The following is a 20,438-nucleotide window of genomic DNA, read 5'->3' as shown; positions in this document are numbered from 1 at the left end:
GTTAGATACTCAAAGCGCTCACAGAGAAGTTGGAACCCATCATTCATTCACACCTGGTGGTGGTAAGCTACATCTGTAGCCACAGCTGCCCTGGGGTAGACTGACGGAAGCGTGGCTGCCAGTTTGCGCCTACGGCCCCTCCGACAGCCACCAATCATTCATTCATTATTCATTCACCAGTGTGAGCGGCACCGGGGGCAAGGGTGAAATGTCCTGCCCAATGACACAACGGCAGCGATTTGGATGTCAATAGGTGGGAAGCGAACCTGCAACCCTCAGGTTTCTGGCACGGCTGTTCTACCCACTACGCCATGCTGTACTGTATATATACTGTACTGCACAGTATATATGCACACATGACCCCCACCCTCGAATCAACGCCTTCACCACCGCTTAATTCCTCTGAGGCTGTGGATGGCTGAGCAGCGCTATATAGCGGCAGGGGTGTCTCCTCAAACCCACCCCTCCCTCTGTTGCAAGTTGGTGTGATATACGTACCATGTTTAATGTGTGCCATGCTATGTGAGTTTTTTTTCCTTGGACTCAGTCTGGACCCCTCCTGAGGGTCGAGCCTTAGACTGATATTTTTTTTTACTCTACCCCCCCCTCTCTCAATGTCACCTGTTTTCTCAACTTTTTTTAAGGAGCGCCGTAAGTGGCTGATCCGTTGGCGGTCTCGTCTTGTCCCCCCCTGTAACGTGTGTCTGCTCTTAGCGGGACTGTGCCGAAAATGAAATTTCGTTGCACTTGTGCAATGACAATAAAGATCTATCCTATCCTATCCACAGCGTTTTAAGATAACCGATGTTCTGCCGAGATTTAGAAATTACGCGCTTCCTGCATCTAAATACAAGAAATGTGGAAATGCAATTGGACATCAAATAAAATAAATAAAATATTGCACTAGCACATTTTTTTTGTCATTTAATATACACCTTTCACACATCAAAAGATCAAATGTATGAATTATGAGGTTATGTTTTTTATGCTGGGAAACCAAAAGTGCTCCCAGCATACCTTGCAGTACTTGATTTTCAACATCTCCACATGAAACCATAACCTATTATTTTGTACATTAGACAGTTTTAGTTGTGTGAAACATGTATATAAAAAAATATAGCGATATTTAGTATGATGATTGCGCTGTAAGATTCCTTCAATGCGCAGTTACATTTCCGCATTTCTTTGACTCATACGCATACACAGATAAAGGGAGTGCATGAATTCCCACCGGCAGTAATACATCACTATATAACAGTGATGTCCATTTATGAACATGGGCTGAGGTCAGGGCTCTGAAATTCTTCCACACAAGTTCTTCATGTACCTTGCTCTGTGTACTGGGCCACAGTCTTTTCCAAACTGTTCCCTCAAATTAGATGTAATAATGCATTAGTCAAAATAAACACTATAATAATGAACATAAAAGCACATGCAAATAAATATATATTTTTTTGTCATCCAAAATGGTAAAATCCTCACTGTCCAATTTCAAAAGCTCACATCCTTTTGTGTTACCAGTGTTACATTGCACCGTCTGTTTCTATGATGCATGGTGATTAGCAAACTGCAAACAAATTCCTCACGGTTTTCCTAAGAGGTGCTAAAATAATGAATGCTGCTTTGTATCTGTTATGTAAAACAAGCATATAGCCAAGCCAAATATTTCACATTCATTTGAAAATATATCTGTTTCTTCCTATTAGAACCAGAAAAAAATCACATTATTGTAGTACAGTTAAATTTTGAGTATAAGATATTTAGTTTTGGAGGAGTTCAAGTACCTAGGAGTCTTGTTCACGAGTGAGGGAAGAGTGGATCGTGAGATCGACAGGCGGATCGGTGCAGCGTCTTCACTGTATCGATCCGTTGTGGTTTAGAAGGAGCTGAGCCGGAAGGCAAAGCTCTCAATTTACCGGTCGATCTATGTTCCCATCCTCACCGATGGTCATGAGCTTTGGGTTATGACCGAAAGGACAAGATCACGGATACAAGCAGCCGAAATGAGTTTCCTCCGCTGGGTGGCGGGGCTCTCGTTTAGAGATAGGGTGAGAAGCTCTGCCATCCGGGAGGAACTCAAAGTAAAGCCGCTGTTCCTCCACATCGAGAAGGGGCCAGATGAGGTGGTTCGGGCATTTGGTCAGGATGCCACCCGAACGCCTCCATAGGGAAGTGTTTAGGGCACATCCAACCGGTAGAAGGCCACGGGGAAGACCCAGGACACATTGGGAAGACTATGTCTCCCGGCTGAGCTGGGAACGCCTCGGGATCCCCCGGGAAGAGCTGGACGAAGTGGCTGGGGAGAGGAATGTTGAATGTATTTAGTCATGCTTCTCCTTCTTTTTGCATATAAGGCAGCTACTCAGCTACTGTATGCGTTTTGGTTCAGGCATTGCAGCAAGCTCACTGTGTCAGGGTTGGGGTTGAGCAGGTCAGTTTGGCCAGCTCAGTTTGGCCACATATGCAGGCTGTTAAATTGGCTCGGCAGCCAGTGGTACATGTCGGAGTTGAAATGGCCGACTCCAGTTCCTGATCGTTTTAGAGTTATCCATTCTCTGCGAGGCATGCTTTCCTCTGTTAGGGCATACTGTAAATTGAGTGGTTCGTAGAGTCTCTTGCCACCCAGTTCTCCATCTGTCAAGGATGTTGATATTGGAGCCGTGAAGAGCTGCTGCATGACGGTAGAAAGGGCGGTGCGAAGGCAGGTGTTTGCGGTCCAGTTGAGAGTTCTGAACAAGGTTGTGCAGGGGATGGGTCACATCCAGCAAGGCCTTGCTCACCAGTCTACGTGTGAGTGGTGTTCTGTGCCAAGAGTCGCAGGGGTAATGCCGGCTATCACTGGCAGGAAATCAGATTGGATGGGTCGTAGGCAGTCAGTGATGATTCTCAAGGAGTCGTTGAGTGATTTGTCTAGCTTTTTAGTGTGTACTCTTCGGAACCCTGCTGAAGCGGCATATACTGCGTTAGTATAGACTAGGGCCAGGGCGCCAGTGTGAATGGACGTATTGCCTCAAAGGGCTGCACAAACCACAACAACAAGAAAAGACTCAACCCAATGGGCACAAATTAGAAAGCTTGGAAGGGACTGCAGATGTGCCATATTCAGCTCGTCTCCAGGTCTTGAGATAGGCTACTACCAGTGCTATGTCTGCCGGAAGCACGTTTTTTACTTTCAAACAGCATCTGTCAGTGTGAAGAAGAGCGATGTTGTCAGCATATCTGTTCTGCAGAGATGTTATGCATGGCAGGTCACTAACGTAAATATTAAATAACATTGGAGCCAGTAATGATCCTTGGTGCATTAGTCATGCTTTAAAGGCCTACTGAAACCCACTACTACCAACCACGCAGTCTGATAGTTTATATATCAATGATGAAATATTAACATTGCAACACATGCCAATATGGCCGGTTTAGTTTTCAAAATTACAATTTTAAATTTCCCGCGGATTTTCTTGTTGAAAACGTCGCGGAATGATGACTCGTATGATGACTCGTGTTTGTGACATCTCGGGTTGTAGCGGACATATTAGCCCAGCACCACTTACGGCTAAAAGTCGTCTCTTTTCATCGTATAATCACACAGTAATTTGGACATCTGTGTTGCTGAATCTTTTGCAATCTGTTCATTTAATAATGGAGACTATAAAGAAGAATGCTGTTGGTGGAAAGCGGTGGATTGCAGCTGCCTTTAGCACCGAAACACAGCCGGTGTTTCTTTGTTTGTCGTGAAGCTTTAACACAGAGCGGTCAAGCGAACATGTTTCTCTACGTCAACCAGCAAGTTTTTGCATGGGAAAATTGTGATATTAAGTCGGCTCTTACCGGAGACTTCAGTGGATTATGGGACCTCCTCCTGTAGCTGTCAAAAAGGCAGCTGTGATCTTGGCTCCTTCGGCTTCTCTCAGACACGCTGGCGTTCACCGCAGCCATCCGTCTTTCAGGTATGACAGTATAATCTCACTGAAATACTATTAACACAATAAACAGGTAAGGGATTTTCCAGAATTATCCTAGTAAATGTGTCTAATTATATCTGAAACGCTCGCACTGCCGCCGCCCTAAGCTGTTGCTTTTTTTTTTTTTTTTTGTGCCTCACTCTAACTTTCCTCATCCACAAATCTTTCATCCTCGCTCAAACTAATGGGGAAATCTTCGCTTTCTTGGTCCGAATAGCTCTTGCTGCTGGAGGCTATGATTATAACCAATGTGAGGATATGAAGAGCCCTACAACCCGTGACGTCACGCGTACATCGTCTGCTACTTCCGGTAAAGGCAAGGCTTTTTTATTAGCGACCAAAAGTTGCGAACTTTATTGTCGATGTTCTCTACTAAATCCTTTCAGCAAAAATATGGCAATATCACGAAATGATCGAGTATGACACATAGAATGGACCTGCTATTCCCGTTTAAATAAGAAAATCTCATTTCAGTAGGCCTTTAATGCGCCGATGAATCCGATCAATAAATTGATGAATGGGGGAAGATTGGTTGATTGGGCTTTAAATATGAATCCTGGAAATGTGCTCATGTACTGTAGCAGTTGGTCTAGTGCAGGGCTTTTAAAACTGCCTGCACCATACCAGCCCCCGAGTTTATTTAAATACTTGGGAAACAAACAGGGCAGCATGGTAGAAGAGGGGTTAGTGCATCTGTCTCACAATACGAAGTTCCTGAGTAGTTCAGGGTTCAATCCCGGGCTTGTGATCTTTCTGTGTGGAGTTTGCATGTTCTCCCCGTGACTGCGTGGGTTCCCTCCGGGTACTCCGGCTTCCTCCCACTTCCAAAGACATGCACCTGGGGATAGGTTGATTGGCAAAACTAAATTGGCCCTAGTGTGTGAATGTTGTCTATCTATCTGTGTTGGCCCTGCGATGAGGTGGCGACTTGTGTACCCTGCCTTCCGCCCAATTGTACCTGGGAAAGGCACCAGCGACCCCAAAAGGGACAAGCGGTAGAAAATGGATGGATGGATGGATGGGTGACAAACATTTTTGAAGCAAACTTCTAAAAACACATGATGTGCTCCTGTTGTTTAGAGCAGTGGTTTTCAAATGTGGTACGCGTACCCTTGAGGGTACTTGAAAGTATGCCAAGGGGTACGTAGGATTTTTTTTTTATTAATATTCTAAAAATAGCAACAAATCAAAAATCCTTTATAAATATATTTATTGAATAATACTTCAACAAAATATGAATTTAAGTTCATAAACTGTGAAAAGAAATGCAGCAATGCAATATTCAGTGTTGACAGCTGGATTTTTTTGTGGACATGTTCCATAAATATTGATGTTGAAGATTTATTTTATTGTGAAGAAATGTTTAGAACTAAGTTCATGAATCCAGATGGATCTCTATTACAATCCCCAAAGAGGGCACTTTAAGTTGATTATTACTTCTATGTGTAGAAATCTTTATTTATAATTGAATCACTTGTTTATTTTTCAACAAGTTTTTAGTTATTTTTATACCTTTTTTCCAAATAGTTCAAGAAAGACCACTACAAACAAGCAATATTTTGCACTGTTATACAATTTAATAAATCAGAAACTGATGACATAGTGCTGTATTTTACTTCTTTATCTCTTTTTTCAACCAAAAAGGCTGTGCTCTGATTAGGGGGTACTTGAACTACAAAAATGTTCACAGGAGGTACATCAATCAATCAATCAATCAATGTTTATTTATATAGCCCTAAATCACAAATGTCTCAAAGGACTGTACAAACCATTACGACTACGACATCCTCGGAAGAACCCATCACTAAAAAAAGGTTGAGAACCACTGCTGTAGAGGTTGCTGGTTCTCCGGAATATTCAAAATAGAACTAATAGTGAAGGGAGAAGTCCTGCCCTCAAAACAATTCAGATGAATAGCCCTGGTCTAAGTGGATATTTGATTGCTATTCCAGGCCTGTGACTTTGCATAAAGCAAGCAAATGAACGGAAAAGTGATTATAAGCTGAATCAATGATTTACATCCGTCATGATGGCAATGAACATGAGGTCATCATTTATGCACCTTTGACATATCCCCCACTATAACTTTCCAGCAATTAAATACATCGGGTAGGCTGCCAATTAAAGCTCAGCCCTGTTCAGGCCCATTTGGACCAAATGTCTTCTCTGATGACTGAGCAAACCGGCGTGGCAGTTAAGTTAGTGCTGCATAAGCATCAGATTCAGAAACAAACGGCTAAATTTAAATTACAACTAATCATTCTCCTAATGACTCTTGACTGTACTTGTCAGAACCCTCGCTATTAATTCCCGCCAATTAAGCAGAAGGAAGTGGATAACTGTCTTACCTTTTTATGAAACAAATCTAATCTGGTTTTCATTTGTTTTACAGAATGTGTTCGTGGTGCCATGACTGAGACGGTGATGAGCAGCAGCTCAGATCGCTGGGTGTCCAACGACAGGCCGGTAACTATGCACGCGAGGTGAGCACAATAATCAGCACGTCGTGTTGTCGTTCGGTTGCACAGTTTGAAAAGACTAATCTTTTGTTTCCACCTGCATCCCTCTGATGTTTGATCTGTGACACAGTGATAAAGAGCAGTAAGTAGATACACTCCTACACTATCTGTCTCATCGCTCCCTCTGCACTGTGTTTATCTGCTCCCCGACTGTAGAGGAGGGAGCGTTGTGTTCGTAGCGTGAACGCACTTTGTAGATGAATATGTGTATATTTACTGTACTGTACACCATCAATATTTGTACACTCTCAAAAAAAAATAGTACAATGCTTGTCGCTGGTTGTGTATCTTTTTCTGTACCCTTCAGGCCAGGTCCATATGTGTGCCTTTTTAAGTTGTACCAGTTAAAGTGCGATATTTATAAACCTATGCAAGCAGGAACCTCTGAAATAGCTGATAGATATCTTAATTTCCCCTCGGGGATTAATAAGGTATTTCTGATGCTGATTCTGATAGTGTCAGGATGATTTAAACCAGGGGTGTCAAAGTCATTTTAGATCGGGGGCCACATGGAGAAAAATCTACTCCCAAGTGGGCCGGACTGGTAAAATCCCTGCACGATAACTTAAAAATAAAGACACCTTCAGATTGTTTTCTTTGTTTGAAATAATGTAGTCCGGAAGAGTTAGGGATGCATGGGATTCTGGGTATTTGTTCTGTTGTGTTTATGTTGTGTTACAGTGCGGATGTTCTCCCAAAATGTGTTTGTCATTCTTGTTTGGTGTTGGTTCACAGTTTGGCGCATATTAGTAGGAGTGTTAAAGTTGTCTGTCACAACCCTCAGTGTAACCTGTATGGCTGTTGAACAAGTATTCCTTGCAGTCGCTTGCACGTTGAGTCAGCAGCCGAACATTAGATGTGGACGCGACGACATGGTCGAGAGGACGTTTAAGGCATTGCCATCACGGCACGCCCTCAATATTGTTGTCTAGGTGAAAATCTGAGAATGTTATCCTGGGGAAATTTCTGGGAGAGGCACTGAAATCCAGAAAACCTCCCGGAAAAATGGGGGGGTCGGCAAGTATGCAGCTGAGCCACATACATACAAATAATTGCTATTGCAACATCTAGTAGACACATGTATAAGAGCTGTTTCTTTCATTAAAAATGTTCAGGTTAATTTGTATACTTAGCAAACTCATCCCGCGGGCCGGATAAAACCTGTTCGCGGGCCTGATCCGGCCCGCGGGCCGTACGTTTGACACCCCTGATTTAAACGTTTAAACCATATAGTCACTACTGCCTAGTTTCTCTTGTTATATTCTTATTTATACTGTTATAGTTATTCTTAATGTTGCTTTTATATTTTTATTCTTATTATAATATTTAAAATTGTATTTCCATTTGGGATTAATAAAGTATTTCTGATGCTGATTCTGATAGTGTCAGGATGATTTAAACATGTGCTTTAAGCCAGTGGTTCTCAACCTTTTTTCAGTGATGTACCCCCTGTGAACATTTTTTAAATTCAAGTACCCCCTAAACAGAGCAAAGCATTTTTGGTTGAAAAAAGAGATAAAGAAGTAAAATACAGCACTATGTCATCATCATCAGTCTCTGATTTATTAAATTTTATAACAGTGCAAAATATTGCTCATTTGTAGTGGTCTTACTTGAACTATTTGGAAAAAAAGATATGAAAAATAACTAAAAACTTAAAAAATTGAAAAATAAACAAGTGATTCAATTATAAATAAAGATGTCTACACATAGAAGTAATCATCAACTTAAAGAGCCCTCTTTGGGGATTGTAATAGAGATCCTTCTGGATTCATGAACTTAGTCCTAAACATTTCTTCACAAAAAAAGAACTCTTTAACATCAATATTTATGGAACATGTCCACAAAAAAAATCTAACTGTCAACTCTGAATGTTGCATTGTTGCATTTCTTTTCACAGTTTATGAACTTACATTCATATTTTGTTGCAGTATTATTCAATAAATATATTTATAAAGGATTTTTGAATAGTTGCTATTTGTAGAATATTTTAAAAAAATCTCACGAACCCCTTAGCATACCTTCAAGTACCCCCAGGGGTACACGTACCCCCATTTGAGAATCACTGCTTTAAGCCATATAGTCACGACTGCCTATTTTCTCTTGTTATATTCTTATTTATACTGTTATGTTATTCTTATTGTAGCTTTTTTATTTTTATTCTTACTATAATAATTCAAAATTGTATTTCCATTTATACCCCCATTATTTTCTTTTACTTTTTAAATTCGATCTCAATTCTGTACAGTGCTGCTGGAATTCCAATTTTCCTGAGGGAACTCTCCTGAAAGAATCAATAAAGTACTATCTATCTATCTACCTATATTTGTAGAGAGTAGAACAACTCACTCAAATCTAGGAGGATAAAATTGACAAGATCATGTTAAAATGGTCAGCAAAAGTCAATGGAATAGGCTCCAGCGACCCCTGCCCCCCGCCACCCAGAGAGGGACAAACGGTAGAAAATGAATGGATGGATGGTAATAATATAAAAATGTATTATCATTATTAATATTAATAATGGCTAAACATTTCCCTATATCAGGCCTGAGCAATTATTCTGACTCGAGGGGGCAAATCTAGAGAAAAATGTGTCTGGGGGCCATTAAATCTATTTTTAGAAACACTAATACTGACTGTAATGTCTGATTGAATGCTTAAAACGTTATGACAGACCGCCTGAAAAAACGGAATGACATTTTTAATTTTTTTACTGAATGAGACACCCAGAAAGTACATGAAAATTGCCATTTTTTTCTACTGTCGTTTTTTACTGTCAATTGAAAACAGTTACCACACTACTTTTTACGGAAAAGTACTGGTGACCTACTCAGTGGCCGAGTGGTTCGAGTGTCCACCCTAGAGATCTGTAGGTTGTGAGTTCAAACGCCGGCCGAGTCATACCAAAGACTATAAAAATGGTACACATTACTTCCCTGGTTCGCATGCCGCATCAAGGGTTGGAATTGGGGGTTAAATCACCAAAATGATTCCCGGGCGTGCCCACTGCTGCTGCCCACTGCTCCCCTCACCTCCCACGGGGTGAGCAAGGGGATGGGTCAAATTCAGAGGACAAATTTCACCACACCTGGTGTGTGTGTGACAATCATTGATACTTTAACTTTGACCATGCTACCACTTTTCTTACTTTGAAATCTACAGTCGTTTTTACTGTCAATGGGGAAAAAAAGGTACCACTTTTATTTCTAAGGTAAAATTCTGGCGACTAAGCTGACAGGTTTTTTTTTTTACTGTGTAATCTACGACTGTTTTTACAGCGCATTACTGTTAATGGAAAAAGGGTACGACATTGACTAAGATCACTTTTTTTTTTTTTTACTGTAAAATCTACGGTCATTGTTTATACAGTGCATTACTCTAAATGGAAAAAAGGTACCACTGTTATTTTTATTGAAAAATTCTGGCGACTGAGCTGCCAGTTTTTTCTGTAAAATTTACATATTTTTGTTTTTACAGTTCATTACTGTAAATGTAAAAAGGGTACCACTGTTATTGTTATGGAAAATACTGGCAGTTGAGCCGCCAGTTTCTTCCGTAAAAACAGTGTTTTTACAGAGTATTACTGTAATTGGAAAAAAGGTACCACTGTCATTTTTATGGAAAATTTCTGGCAACTGAGCTGCCATTTCTAACCGTGCATTAGTGTAAATGGAAAAAAGGCGCCACTTTTATTTTTACAGTAACCTTTTGGCAACTTGGCTCCCAAATTTTTACACTACAATCTACTGACTTTTTTTGCAGTGCAATATTAGTATGCTCTATTCAAAATACTACTAACAATAGTTATTGTCTATGAGCAAAACACATTTTTGATGCAGCACCTACCTTTTTGAGTTAAAAGAATACAAATGTTGGTAATATTACTAAATACTTCTGGCCTCTTAAAGACCAATATCGTACTTTGGAGAGAACATTCTGAAATGCTATTGTCTTGTACCTTTTAATTTTTGTGACGGTGTGTCCAATGTGTGATTCCAATTAAACTCCTGACTATATTAACTACTGTTTGGCTGACAGGGGCAACTGGACCATGCAGCCGAGCCCTGGTCCTGGCTCCGCTGCTCCAGAGCTGACAGATGAAGAAAAAGAAATTATAAACAATGTGATCGCCCGAGCTGAGAAAATGGAGGTCATGGAGCAGGAGAGGATTGGGTGAGACCTAGCTTAAAAGTCCAACAAGCCGGTGTACGGATGAATAGATCTCCCCGTGTGCTTCTGTAGGCGTTTAATAAACCGCTTGGATGACATGAAGAAGACTGTGTGTGGGGATGGACTCTCCCGCTGTGTGCTTTGCGGGGAGCAGCTGGGCACACCTGGAGTCAGCTCAGTGGTGTGTGAGGACTGCAAAAAGGTAAACGCTGAACAGGAACCTATGATGGTTTACATTTAAAACACTTCCTTGTTTTGGTGCAAATTTTGCTCAACAGTTACTTTTGTAAGCTGTTTTTTGGGTCTGTCTGCAAGATATTCGATTCTGGAAGCGTTCCGAGATTGCAAATGAAACCACACCCCACCCATAACATCATAATTAATCTTTTGAACATGTACACTTTAAATCTATGCAAGTCGTCATAACTTTTTTCTTCTTAGATACGGCTGAGAATAAAATTCATAAATATTATACAAATTCACCCGGTCACAACATTAGGTAAACCTGCACATTTGCTGATCAATTGGGACGCTGCATTAAAAAAAAACTGCTTTTAGCAGCATTTATGTCACTGCATGTCGCACGTTGTTTAATAATGCACATGCCAAGATTAGATGAAAATAATACTTTATCACACCTTTTTAGTGTTTTCTCATGGCTTGAGGGAGAGGGGGAGTAGCTCCTCCTCCTCTGACTGAGAGGTTGACTTAATGTCTAAATAAATACGTCCACCTCAATGTGACGTCACGGCCTAGCTAGTCTCCAATCTCCGCAAAGAGAAGTACACGACAAAATGCATTAACCTTATTGTTTGACACTTTGATATTGTTTAGGCAAGGCAATTTTATTTATAAAGCACAATTTGTACACAGAGCAATTCCAAGTGCTTTACAGAAAATTCTAAGAAGGAAAAAAAATTCAAATTTAAATCAGAAATTACAATTGTCTTATAAAACATCATAAATAATTCAAATCAGTCAAATACTGTCCATAAAATACTTTCAATTGTCATATGTTGTCATGATCCGCTAGCCGGATCATGTCATATTCTGGTTTTGTTCCGTTTTTGTATCGTATTCTGTTGGTATTTGACTTCCTTAGTTCCTGGTGGCACTTCCTGTTTTGTTCTGTTGCCATAGTCACGCATTAGTGTCACCTGTCTCTTGTTTTTTACGCGCACCTGCCTCTTAATTACTGTCCTTATTTAAGTCTGCCTTTTCCGTTTACTCGTCCTCGCATCCTAGTTTCTGTTCCATGCAACAGGTGACGACGCTGATTCCCAACTCTGGTAAAATACTTTTTTTGTTCTTGCTAGCTTCCGCGCTATGCGTCCTGTTTTTCTAGCTCCCATACTAGCTCTTTGTTTTGCCTGTTTATGCCTAGTGCAAGTATTCTGTTTATAGTCTGTTCCTTAGTGTAAATAAATCTTCATGCTGTGTCCAAGTCCGACTACATATTTGAGAGAACGAACCCGCACCACGATGCCAGCTAACCGTCACATATGCTCTATTAAACAGAAGTGTTTTCAGGCTTGACTTAACCATTGCCAAAGTTGACGCATGTCTCATATCTTTACGAAGGCTATTCCACATTTTAGCAACATAAAACTGAAACGCATTTTCCTGACTGTGGGCACCAGCAGATGACCACTCCCTGAGGTTCTCCGAGCTTGAGATGGTTCATATGGTTCTAACATGTCAGAGATGTATTTTGCCACAAGAACTTGAAAAGACTTGTACACAAGCAGAGCTGTTTAAAGGAAGCAGGAAGCCAGTGTAGTTACCTAAGCACTGGACTAATATGGTCGTAGATCCTGGTTCTAGTCAGGACTCGGGCAGCAGCATTCTGGATGTACTGCAGCTGCTTTACAGCTTCTTTAGACAGCCCATTACAGAAGGCCATTACAGTAGTCTATCCTACTGGAGACGAATACATGGATTATTCTTTCTAAGTCTAATTTAGACATTATTCCACTGCTTTTGGCAATGTTTTTCAGGTAGTAAAAAGCTGCTGATGTAACTGACTTAATGTGGCTCTTAAAGTTCAAGTCTGTGTCCACTACTTCCCTAGATTTCTTACCTGAATATTAGGTTTCAGTGAGAGCGTCTCCAGGTGACTAATGCTAGTTTCTTTGAGCCAAAGACAATGATTTCAGTTTTGTCCGAGTTTAGCTGTAGAAAATAGTTTTTGTATCCATACATCGATCTGTTTGATGCAGCGACAAAGTCAATCAACATTCACCTGCTGTCAGTGACGCGTAGGTAGATCTAAGTGGCGTCTGCCTAGTTGTGATAGGACACATTGTAGCTACATATTAGCTGGCCTAATGGCAGCATGTACAAGTTGAACAATAGGGGTCCCAAAATTGAGCCCTGAGGAACTCAACAAGTCATAGCCATCAGAGACACAGTTATCAATTTTAACAAAATATGTCCTGTACAGAGATAGGACTTGAACCAGTTAACCAGATATTCCCACCCAGTTTTTGCCAATTTATTTAGATTTTTTGAAAAGGAAAGTTTTGTCCAACTTAAAATAGCAGAATAAATAGTATTGAAAGAATCAGTTGGGACAAGAGAAAATGAATAAATTGTTAAATGTTTTCTGACAAAAAACTATGCTGGCATATTTAATGCAGTATATATAAAAACATTGGAACGTTGAGTAGGCCAGTGGTTCCCAAATGGGGGTACGTGTACCCCGGGGGGTACTTGAAGGCATGCCAAGGGGTAAGTGAGATTTTTAAAAAATATTATAAAAATAACAATTCAAAAATCCTTTATAAATATATTTATTGAATAATGCTTCAACAAAATATGAATGCAAGTTCATAAACTGTGAAAAGAAACGCAACAATGCAATATTCATTATTGTGGACATGTTTCATAAATATTGATGTTAAAGATTTCTTTTTTTGTGAAGAAATGTTTAGAATTAAGTTCATGAATCCAGATGGATCTCTATTACAATCCCCAAAGAGGGCACTTTAAGTTGATGATTACTTATACGTATAGAAATCTTTATAATTGAATCACTTGTTTATTTTTCAACAAGTTTTTAGTTATTTTTATATCTTTTTTTCCAAATAGTTCAAAAAAGAACATTACAAATGAGCAATATTTTGCACTGTTATACAATTTAATAAATCAGAAACTGATGACATAGTGCTGTATTTGACTTATTTATCTCTTTTTTTCAACCAAAAATGCTTTGCTCTTATTAGGGGGTACTTGAATTTAAAAAATGTGCACAGGGGGTAAATCACTGAAAAAAGGTTGAGAACCACTGGAGTAGGCATTATAGAAATAAAACTGATTTTAATTGACAAACTCGAAAAACTATTTTTTTCTTTAGCAAAAAATAGTGCTGTTTTATTTGTGCAAACACTTAATCTTTTGGGTCAATCATGAAATGGAACCATGTTGTTGGTTTGTAATAATGCTAGAAATATCAAACACTTTGTTTTCCCTTTACCTAGAACATGTGTACTAAGTGTGGCACTCAGTGCGGCAGCAGGCCACGTGCTGTGTGGTTGTGCAAAATCTGCAGGGAACAGCGAGAGGTGAGTGCTTGAAGCCGGGAAACCAACCAAACAACTGACCTTTCTTATATGAAGAAAACATTTAACAATTCTGTTTTCTCAGGTGTGGAAGAGGTCTGGTGCCTGGTTCTTTAAAGGATTCCCTAAACAATTCCTTCCTGCGCCCATGCCGTTATCCAAGCCGAAAGCCGCAGAGCTCAAAGGGCCAAAAGCTTTCGAACCCAAGGAGGAAGCAACTCAACAACCTGGTGGGTGCAGCAGGCCGGAGATTTTAACCTCGTTAGATCATTACCAGTCATCTTTTTGGGGGGTGCTTATATACTTATTGACCATGCTATTTATTTCAGGTCAGTAAATGGGAAGACATATTGTTGTAAAATATGTTTGACAAATTTCCTGACTCTGAATTCTGTCAGTTTGGATTTTGCTGTCAAAGTTTGTTGATGACGAATCCCGAGATGCAGAGAAGGAGAGAGGCATTGAATAGGAGAACATGGTTTAATAAAACACTAAGACTAAACTGAACAAAAGGGCACAAACAATAAGCGCGCACGAGGCGGATAACAAACCAAAAGAGCTAGCATGGGAGCTAGAAAACAAAAGGAGCTTAGCATGGAAGCTAGCAAAAACAAAAAAGCCTAGTGTGGAAGCTAGCGAGTAGCGAGCAGGAAAACAGAAGTCGTACTTGTAATATGAAAACAAACTGGAAGCAGGGAACAAAAAACAGTAAGCTACAAACATCTAACGAATAAAGCTTACCGCTACGCTGCAATGACAAGCCCAGTAGGAACGACAAGTAGAACTGATATTGACACGACACAACACCACACGACAGGAGCGACAATACAGAAGCGACATCGACAATAATCCAGCACTGACTGGATGGGAAGACAGGTCTAAATAGGACTGGGCTGATTTACACCAGGTGTGGCCAGGTGCCAATCATCCGCAGCTGAGGGGACACAGCACTCAGGGAGAAAGACAGGAAACAGACAAAATATGAGCGCTGACAGGAACTAAAGACAGGAAATGCTACACACACAGGAAAAACTAAAACACAAACAAATTGTCAAGGGCAGTTTGCGACATTTGCAACTCAACACATTTCTACTTCTATAATTCAGACCTAATCTCTAAATTCTTGAAGTATACAATTAACAAGCACCAGCTTCCATTGAGACAGAATCTGCATTTTTTTTTTACCTTGATTATGTTTGATAAAACGACCTTGACACTTGATCTTTTGATCATCCATAGAAACCCCGTATTGACACAAACCATAGCACATTTGATATATATGTCCAATCACATATGAGAGTAATCAATATTCAACAACATCAACTATGTTGTAAATTAATATTTTTTTGACGACGCTCGTTGGTCACTTTAGCCCAGGGGTCACCAACGCAGTACCCGCGGACACCAGGTAGCCCGTAAGGACCAGATGAGTAGCCCGCTGGCCTGCTCTAAAAATAGCTCAAATAGCAGCACTTACCAGTGAGCTGCCTCTATTTTTTTTATTTACTAGCAAGCTGGTCTCGCTCTGCTCAACATTTTTTATTCTACGAGAGACAAAACTCATATAGAATTTGAAAATCCAAGAAAATATTTTAAAGACTCGGTCCTCACTTGTTTGAATAAATTCATTAATTTGTTTTTACTTTGCTTCTTATAACTTTCAGAAAGACAATTTTAGAGAAAAAATACAACCTTAAAAATGATTTTAGGATTTTTAAACACATATACATTTTTACCTTTTAAATTCCTTCCTCTTCTTTCCTGACAATTTAAATCAATGTTCACTTTTTTATTTTTATTTTTTATTGTAAAGAATAATAAATACTTTTTAGTTTAATTCTTCATTTTAGCTTCTGTTTTTTCAACAAAGAATATTTCTGAAATATTTCTTCAAATTTATTATGACTAAAATAAAAAAAAAATCATTCTGGCAAATCTAGAAAATCTGTAGAATCAAATTTTTATTCTGGAAAATCTAGAAGAAATAATGATTTGTCTTTGTTAGACATATAGCTTGGTCCAATTTGTTATATATTCTAACAAAGTTCAGATTGGATTTTAACCTATTTAAAACATGTCATCAAAATTCTAAAATTAATCTTAATCTGGAAAAATGACTAATGATGTTCCATAAACTATTTTTTTTAAATTTTTTCCAAAAGATTCGAATTAGCTAGTTTTTCTCTTCACATTTTTCGGTTGAATTTTGAATTTTAAAGAGTCCAAATTGAAGATAAACTATGTTTCAAAATTTTATTTTCATTTTTTTTAGTGTTTTCTCCTCTTTTAAATCGTTCAATTAAGTGTTTTTTTTCATCATTTATTCTCTACAAAATACCTTCCGTAAAAGGAAAAAAAAATGTACGACGGAATGACAGACAGAAATACCCATTTTTTTTATATATGTATATTTATTTATTAAAGGTAAATTGAGCAAATTGGCTATTTCTGGCAATTTATTTAAGTGTGTATCAAACTCTCGGATAAGTGAAAGAAGATGGATGGATGGATGTATCCAACTGGTAGCCCTTCGCATTAATCAGTACCCAAGAAATAGCTCTTGGTTTCAAAAAAGTTGGTGACCCCTGCTTTAGTCATTGCACCTTGCTAGTATGGGTTTGGTCTTTAGAACTGCACTACTTTTTTTTTTTTTTTTTTTTTATCCACAAGGGAGATTCACATTAAAAAGTGGCCATCAGAGTAATGTACAGTGGTTCCTCAACTTACAAGTAATTTGAGGTACAAGCTGTCTCTCAGCTTTTTGTGGGGCTCTATTAGGCAAAACCACCCTTTCTCACCTGTTTGCGCCTGCATTTGAGATCCTCATAAATCCCCAAAATTTTAAATCAAACCATGAAGGCATGGCGGAGATATTTGTAGAACAATCATGCTCCAAACAAGCCGTTAGGAATTTGAGACAATTGTGACGTATTTTGATTTACATACGTCAGCACATATCTCTATATATGGTAGAGGCCTACACAAGGAGCCTTGCGCGAGTCCACAAATTTTATTCAGTTGTAATCAGTAAGTTCCTTTTTTTTCTTTAACCTCTTGTTGTGAGGCAGACTGGCTCGTACATGCACAATCATGCTAAAATCCTCGACTGTAGCGTATAGTTCTAACTAGGGATTTTGAGAAAATGTGCCAAGACTTCGAGGCGTGTGTCGAGTTTATGGAGGAGGCGTTTCCAAGAAGCGATTGCTAGATTTAGGGGAGGAGCCGAAAATGATGAGGTGTGAAGCTTCACCACCAAGTTGTACCACGTGACCGCTTTGGGACGTGGTTCAGCCTTGCTGCCCGCCTGTACCAGGTGACTGTTTTGGGACACGGTTCAGATTTTGCTGGAGTTTCGACAACTCATAAACCACCCAAGCTCCGTTGAAAATGTGGGCTTTTAGGAGTTGTGGTCAGTTCGGAATTTTGGATAGAGAATAAAAATGCCAAAAGAATCTAAAAATGACGGCACACTTAATCCAAACCAGTTACCTAACTGGTGACAATAGGAAACCAATTGTTTGCGCAGTTGCCTTTTATACCACATGATGTGGGTTCGGTTCTCGGCAATGTCAGTTCTAGAATTTGTTCATCCCAATAAACATTACTTTTGATAAAGTAACCCATTCTGTATTCTTTTTTTAACCAGACAAAAGAAATCAGTTGCTGGATGATGGAGAGGTTTTGTCAATAAAAAAATGAATCGCTTAAAGGGGAACATTATTACAATTTTAAAAGGGTTAAAAAACAATAAAAATCAGTTCCACGTGGCTTGTTGTATTTTTTGAAGTTTTTTTCAAAATTTTCCCGGTCCCCGAATATCCCTAAAAAAACTTTAAAGTGCTTGATTTTCGCTATTTGCGATGCGACTATCCATTTCCCTGTGACGTCATACAGTGCTGCCAATGTAAACAAACAATGGCCGATACCACAGCAAGATATAGCGACATTAGCTCGGATTCAGACTCTTATTTCAGCGGCTTAAGCGATTCAACAGATTACGGATGTATTGAAACGGATGGTTGGAGTATGAAAGTATTGAAGAAGATATTGAGCGAAAAGCTATTGACGCTATTCATAGCCATAGCATGGCCGAATAGCTGTGTTAGCATCGCCTGTAAAATGTGCGGACCAAACGATCAGGACTTTCGCATCTCTTGACACTGGAGCAACTTAAATCCTTCGATTGGTAAATGTTTTTTTTCGCATTAAATGTGGGTGGTAGGAAACGTAATATAGTTGCAAATGCATCTGCAGGTTATCCATACATCTCTGTGTCATGTCTGCTTTAGCACCGCCGGTAAATAGCATGTTAGCATCGATTAGCGTAGTATGTTAGCATTGATTAGCTGGCAGTCAACATCAACAAAACTCACCTTTGTGAATTCGTTGACTTTATAGTTGCAAACGCATCTGCAGGTTATCCATACATCTCTGTGCCATGTCTGCTTTAGCACCGCCGGTAAATAGCATGTTAGCGTAGCATGTTAGCATCGATTAGCTGGCAGTCACGCCGCAACCAAATATGTCTGATTAGCACATAAGTCAACATCAACAAAACTCACCTTTGTGATTTCGTTGACTTAATCGTTGCAAATGCATCTGCAGGTTATCCATACATCTCTGTGCCATGTCTGTCATCGCCGGTAAAATGTGAAGACACTCCCGTACATTCAATGGGGGTCTGGCGGCAGACACTTTCGCATCTTCGGGCCAGTGGTGCAACTTGAATCCCTCCCTGTTAGTGTTGTTACACACCAACGAGGCATAATGTCTCCAAAGTTCCAAAAAATAGTCGAAAAAAATGGAAAATAACAGAGCTGACACCCGGTGTTTGTAATGTGAAGAAAATGAAAATGGCGCATATTGGAGAACCACTATACAACGGTTGTGAAAACCAGACGTAGTCAGCGTTTATACCCGGGTAGGCTGATAGGTTTAAAGGTGCTTGGGAATGTAAAGCAATTAATGCAATTGAAACACCGTTGCCAAGAACCTGGTCCATTAACAAAAGAGACTGAGACCATTCTTTAGCGTTGTTTGGTGAAATGCTGACGCTGTAATCTAAATCTATGTGTAGTTATTCAGCTGCGCGATGTTTCACCAAATCGTCCCATTTTAGTGAACCTATTCAAACTGCAACTATGGTGTGGTTAAAATATTCTTCGACCATGCATGCAATTACAAGTGATGCATCGTGTAGTTTACTAGGGCTGTGAATCTTTGGGTGTCCCACAATTCGATTCAATATCGATTCTTGGGGATACGATTCGATAATGTATCGATTTTTTTTTTTTTTATTCGATTATCGATTCAAAAACGATATTTTTCCGATTCAAAATGATTCTGTATTCATTCAATATATAGGATTTCAGCAGGATCTACCCCAGTCTGCTGACATGCCAGCAGAGTAGTAGATTTAAAAAAAAAAACAAAAAAACTTTTATAATTGTAAAGGACAATGTTTTATCAACTGATTGCAATAATGTACATTTGTTTTAACTATTAAACGAACCAAAAATATGACTTATTTTATCTTTGTGAAAACATTGGACACAGTGTGTTGTCAAGCTTATGAGATGCGATTCAAGTGTAAGCCACTGTGACGCTATCGTTCTTTTTTTATTATTTTTATAAATGTCTAATGATAATGTCAATTTGATAATGTTGTTGATAATCATTTTTGTTTCATTGATTTTGGTTTGTTTTTTTGTCGTGTTTGTGTCTCCTCTCAATTGCTCTGTTTATTGCAGTTCTGAGTGTTGCTGGGTCAGGTTTGGTTTTGGAATTGGATTGCATTATTATGGTATTGCTGTGTAGTGGTTTGTTGGATTGATAAAAAAAAAAAAAAAAAAAGAAATCTACTTTTTAAAAATGAGAATCTATTCTGAATCGCACAACGTAAACAATTCGATTTGTATTCGAATCGATTTTTTCCCACACCCCTATAGTTTACATATTAAACATTTTCTTTACATGTTAGAAAAGTACAGTATCTTCCACATGGCCCCTCACATGTTGTGTGCTCAGAGAATACCTCTCTTGAAAGTTGCAGTTATTTGGGTTCCAAGCAGAATGACCGTTCTCCTCTGACCTCCAGCAACCGCAATGTATTTTCACCCGGAGAATTGACACTTGAGTGGATATTTTCTCGTGTTTGCCACATCAGACCAATCTGGCACCCAATCTACGCGCACAATCACTCATTATGAATTTCCTCAATTAATCTTGCC

General features: G+C 39.3%; 1 protein-coding gene across 5 annotated transcripts in view; it reads left to right on the top strand.

Annotated features, from left to right (window-relative positions):
* The window catches only part of LOC133556634 (rabphilin-3A-like), an 87,794-nt gene that overhangs the window by 40,238 nt on the left and 27,118 nt on the right, over positions 1-20,438 (top strand). For 3 of the 5 annotated variants that reach the window (XM_061906757.1, XM_061906758.1, XM_061906759.1), the window contains exons 2-6: positions 6,352-6,442; positions 10,517-10,651; positions 10,721-10,850; positions 14,128-14,211; positions 14,294-14,438. In XM_061906757.1, the coding sequence (XP_061762741.1) occupies positions 6,369-6,442; positions 10,517-10,651; positions 10,721-10,850; positions 14,128-14,211; positions 14,294-14,438 (568 nt within the window). In that variant the 5' untranslated portion in view covers positions 6,352-6,368. Of the gene's footprint in view, positions 1-6,351; positions 6,443-6,548; positions 6,561-10,516; positions 10,652-10,720; positions 10,851-14,127; positions 14,212-14,293; positions 14,439-20,438 lie in introns of all 5 variants that reach the window. The other 2 variants (XM_061906755.1, XM_061906756.1) reach the window with 1 other exon arrangement.

The sequence above is a fragment of the Nerophis ophidion genome, linkage group LG07 (assembly GCF_033978795.1).
Source record: "Nerophis ophidion isolate RoL-2023_Sa linkage group LG07, RoL_Noph_v1.0, whole genome shotgun sequence".
Lineage (NCBI taxonomy): Eukaryota > Metazoa > Chordata > Actinopteri > Syngnathiformes > Syngnathidae > Nerophis > Nerophis ophidion.
The sequence above is the reverse complement of the archived record's forward strand: the minus strand, read 5'-3'. Positions and strand labels throughout refer to the sequence as shown.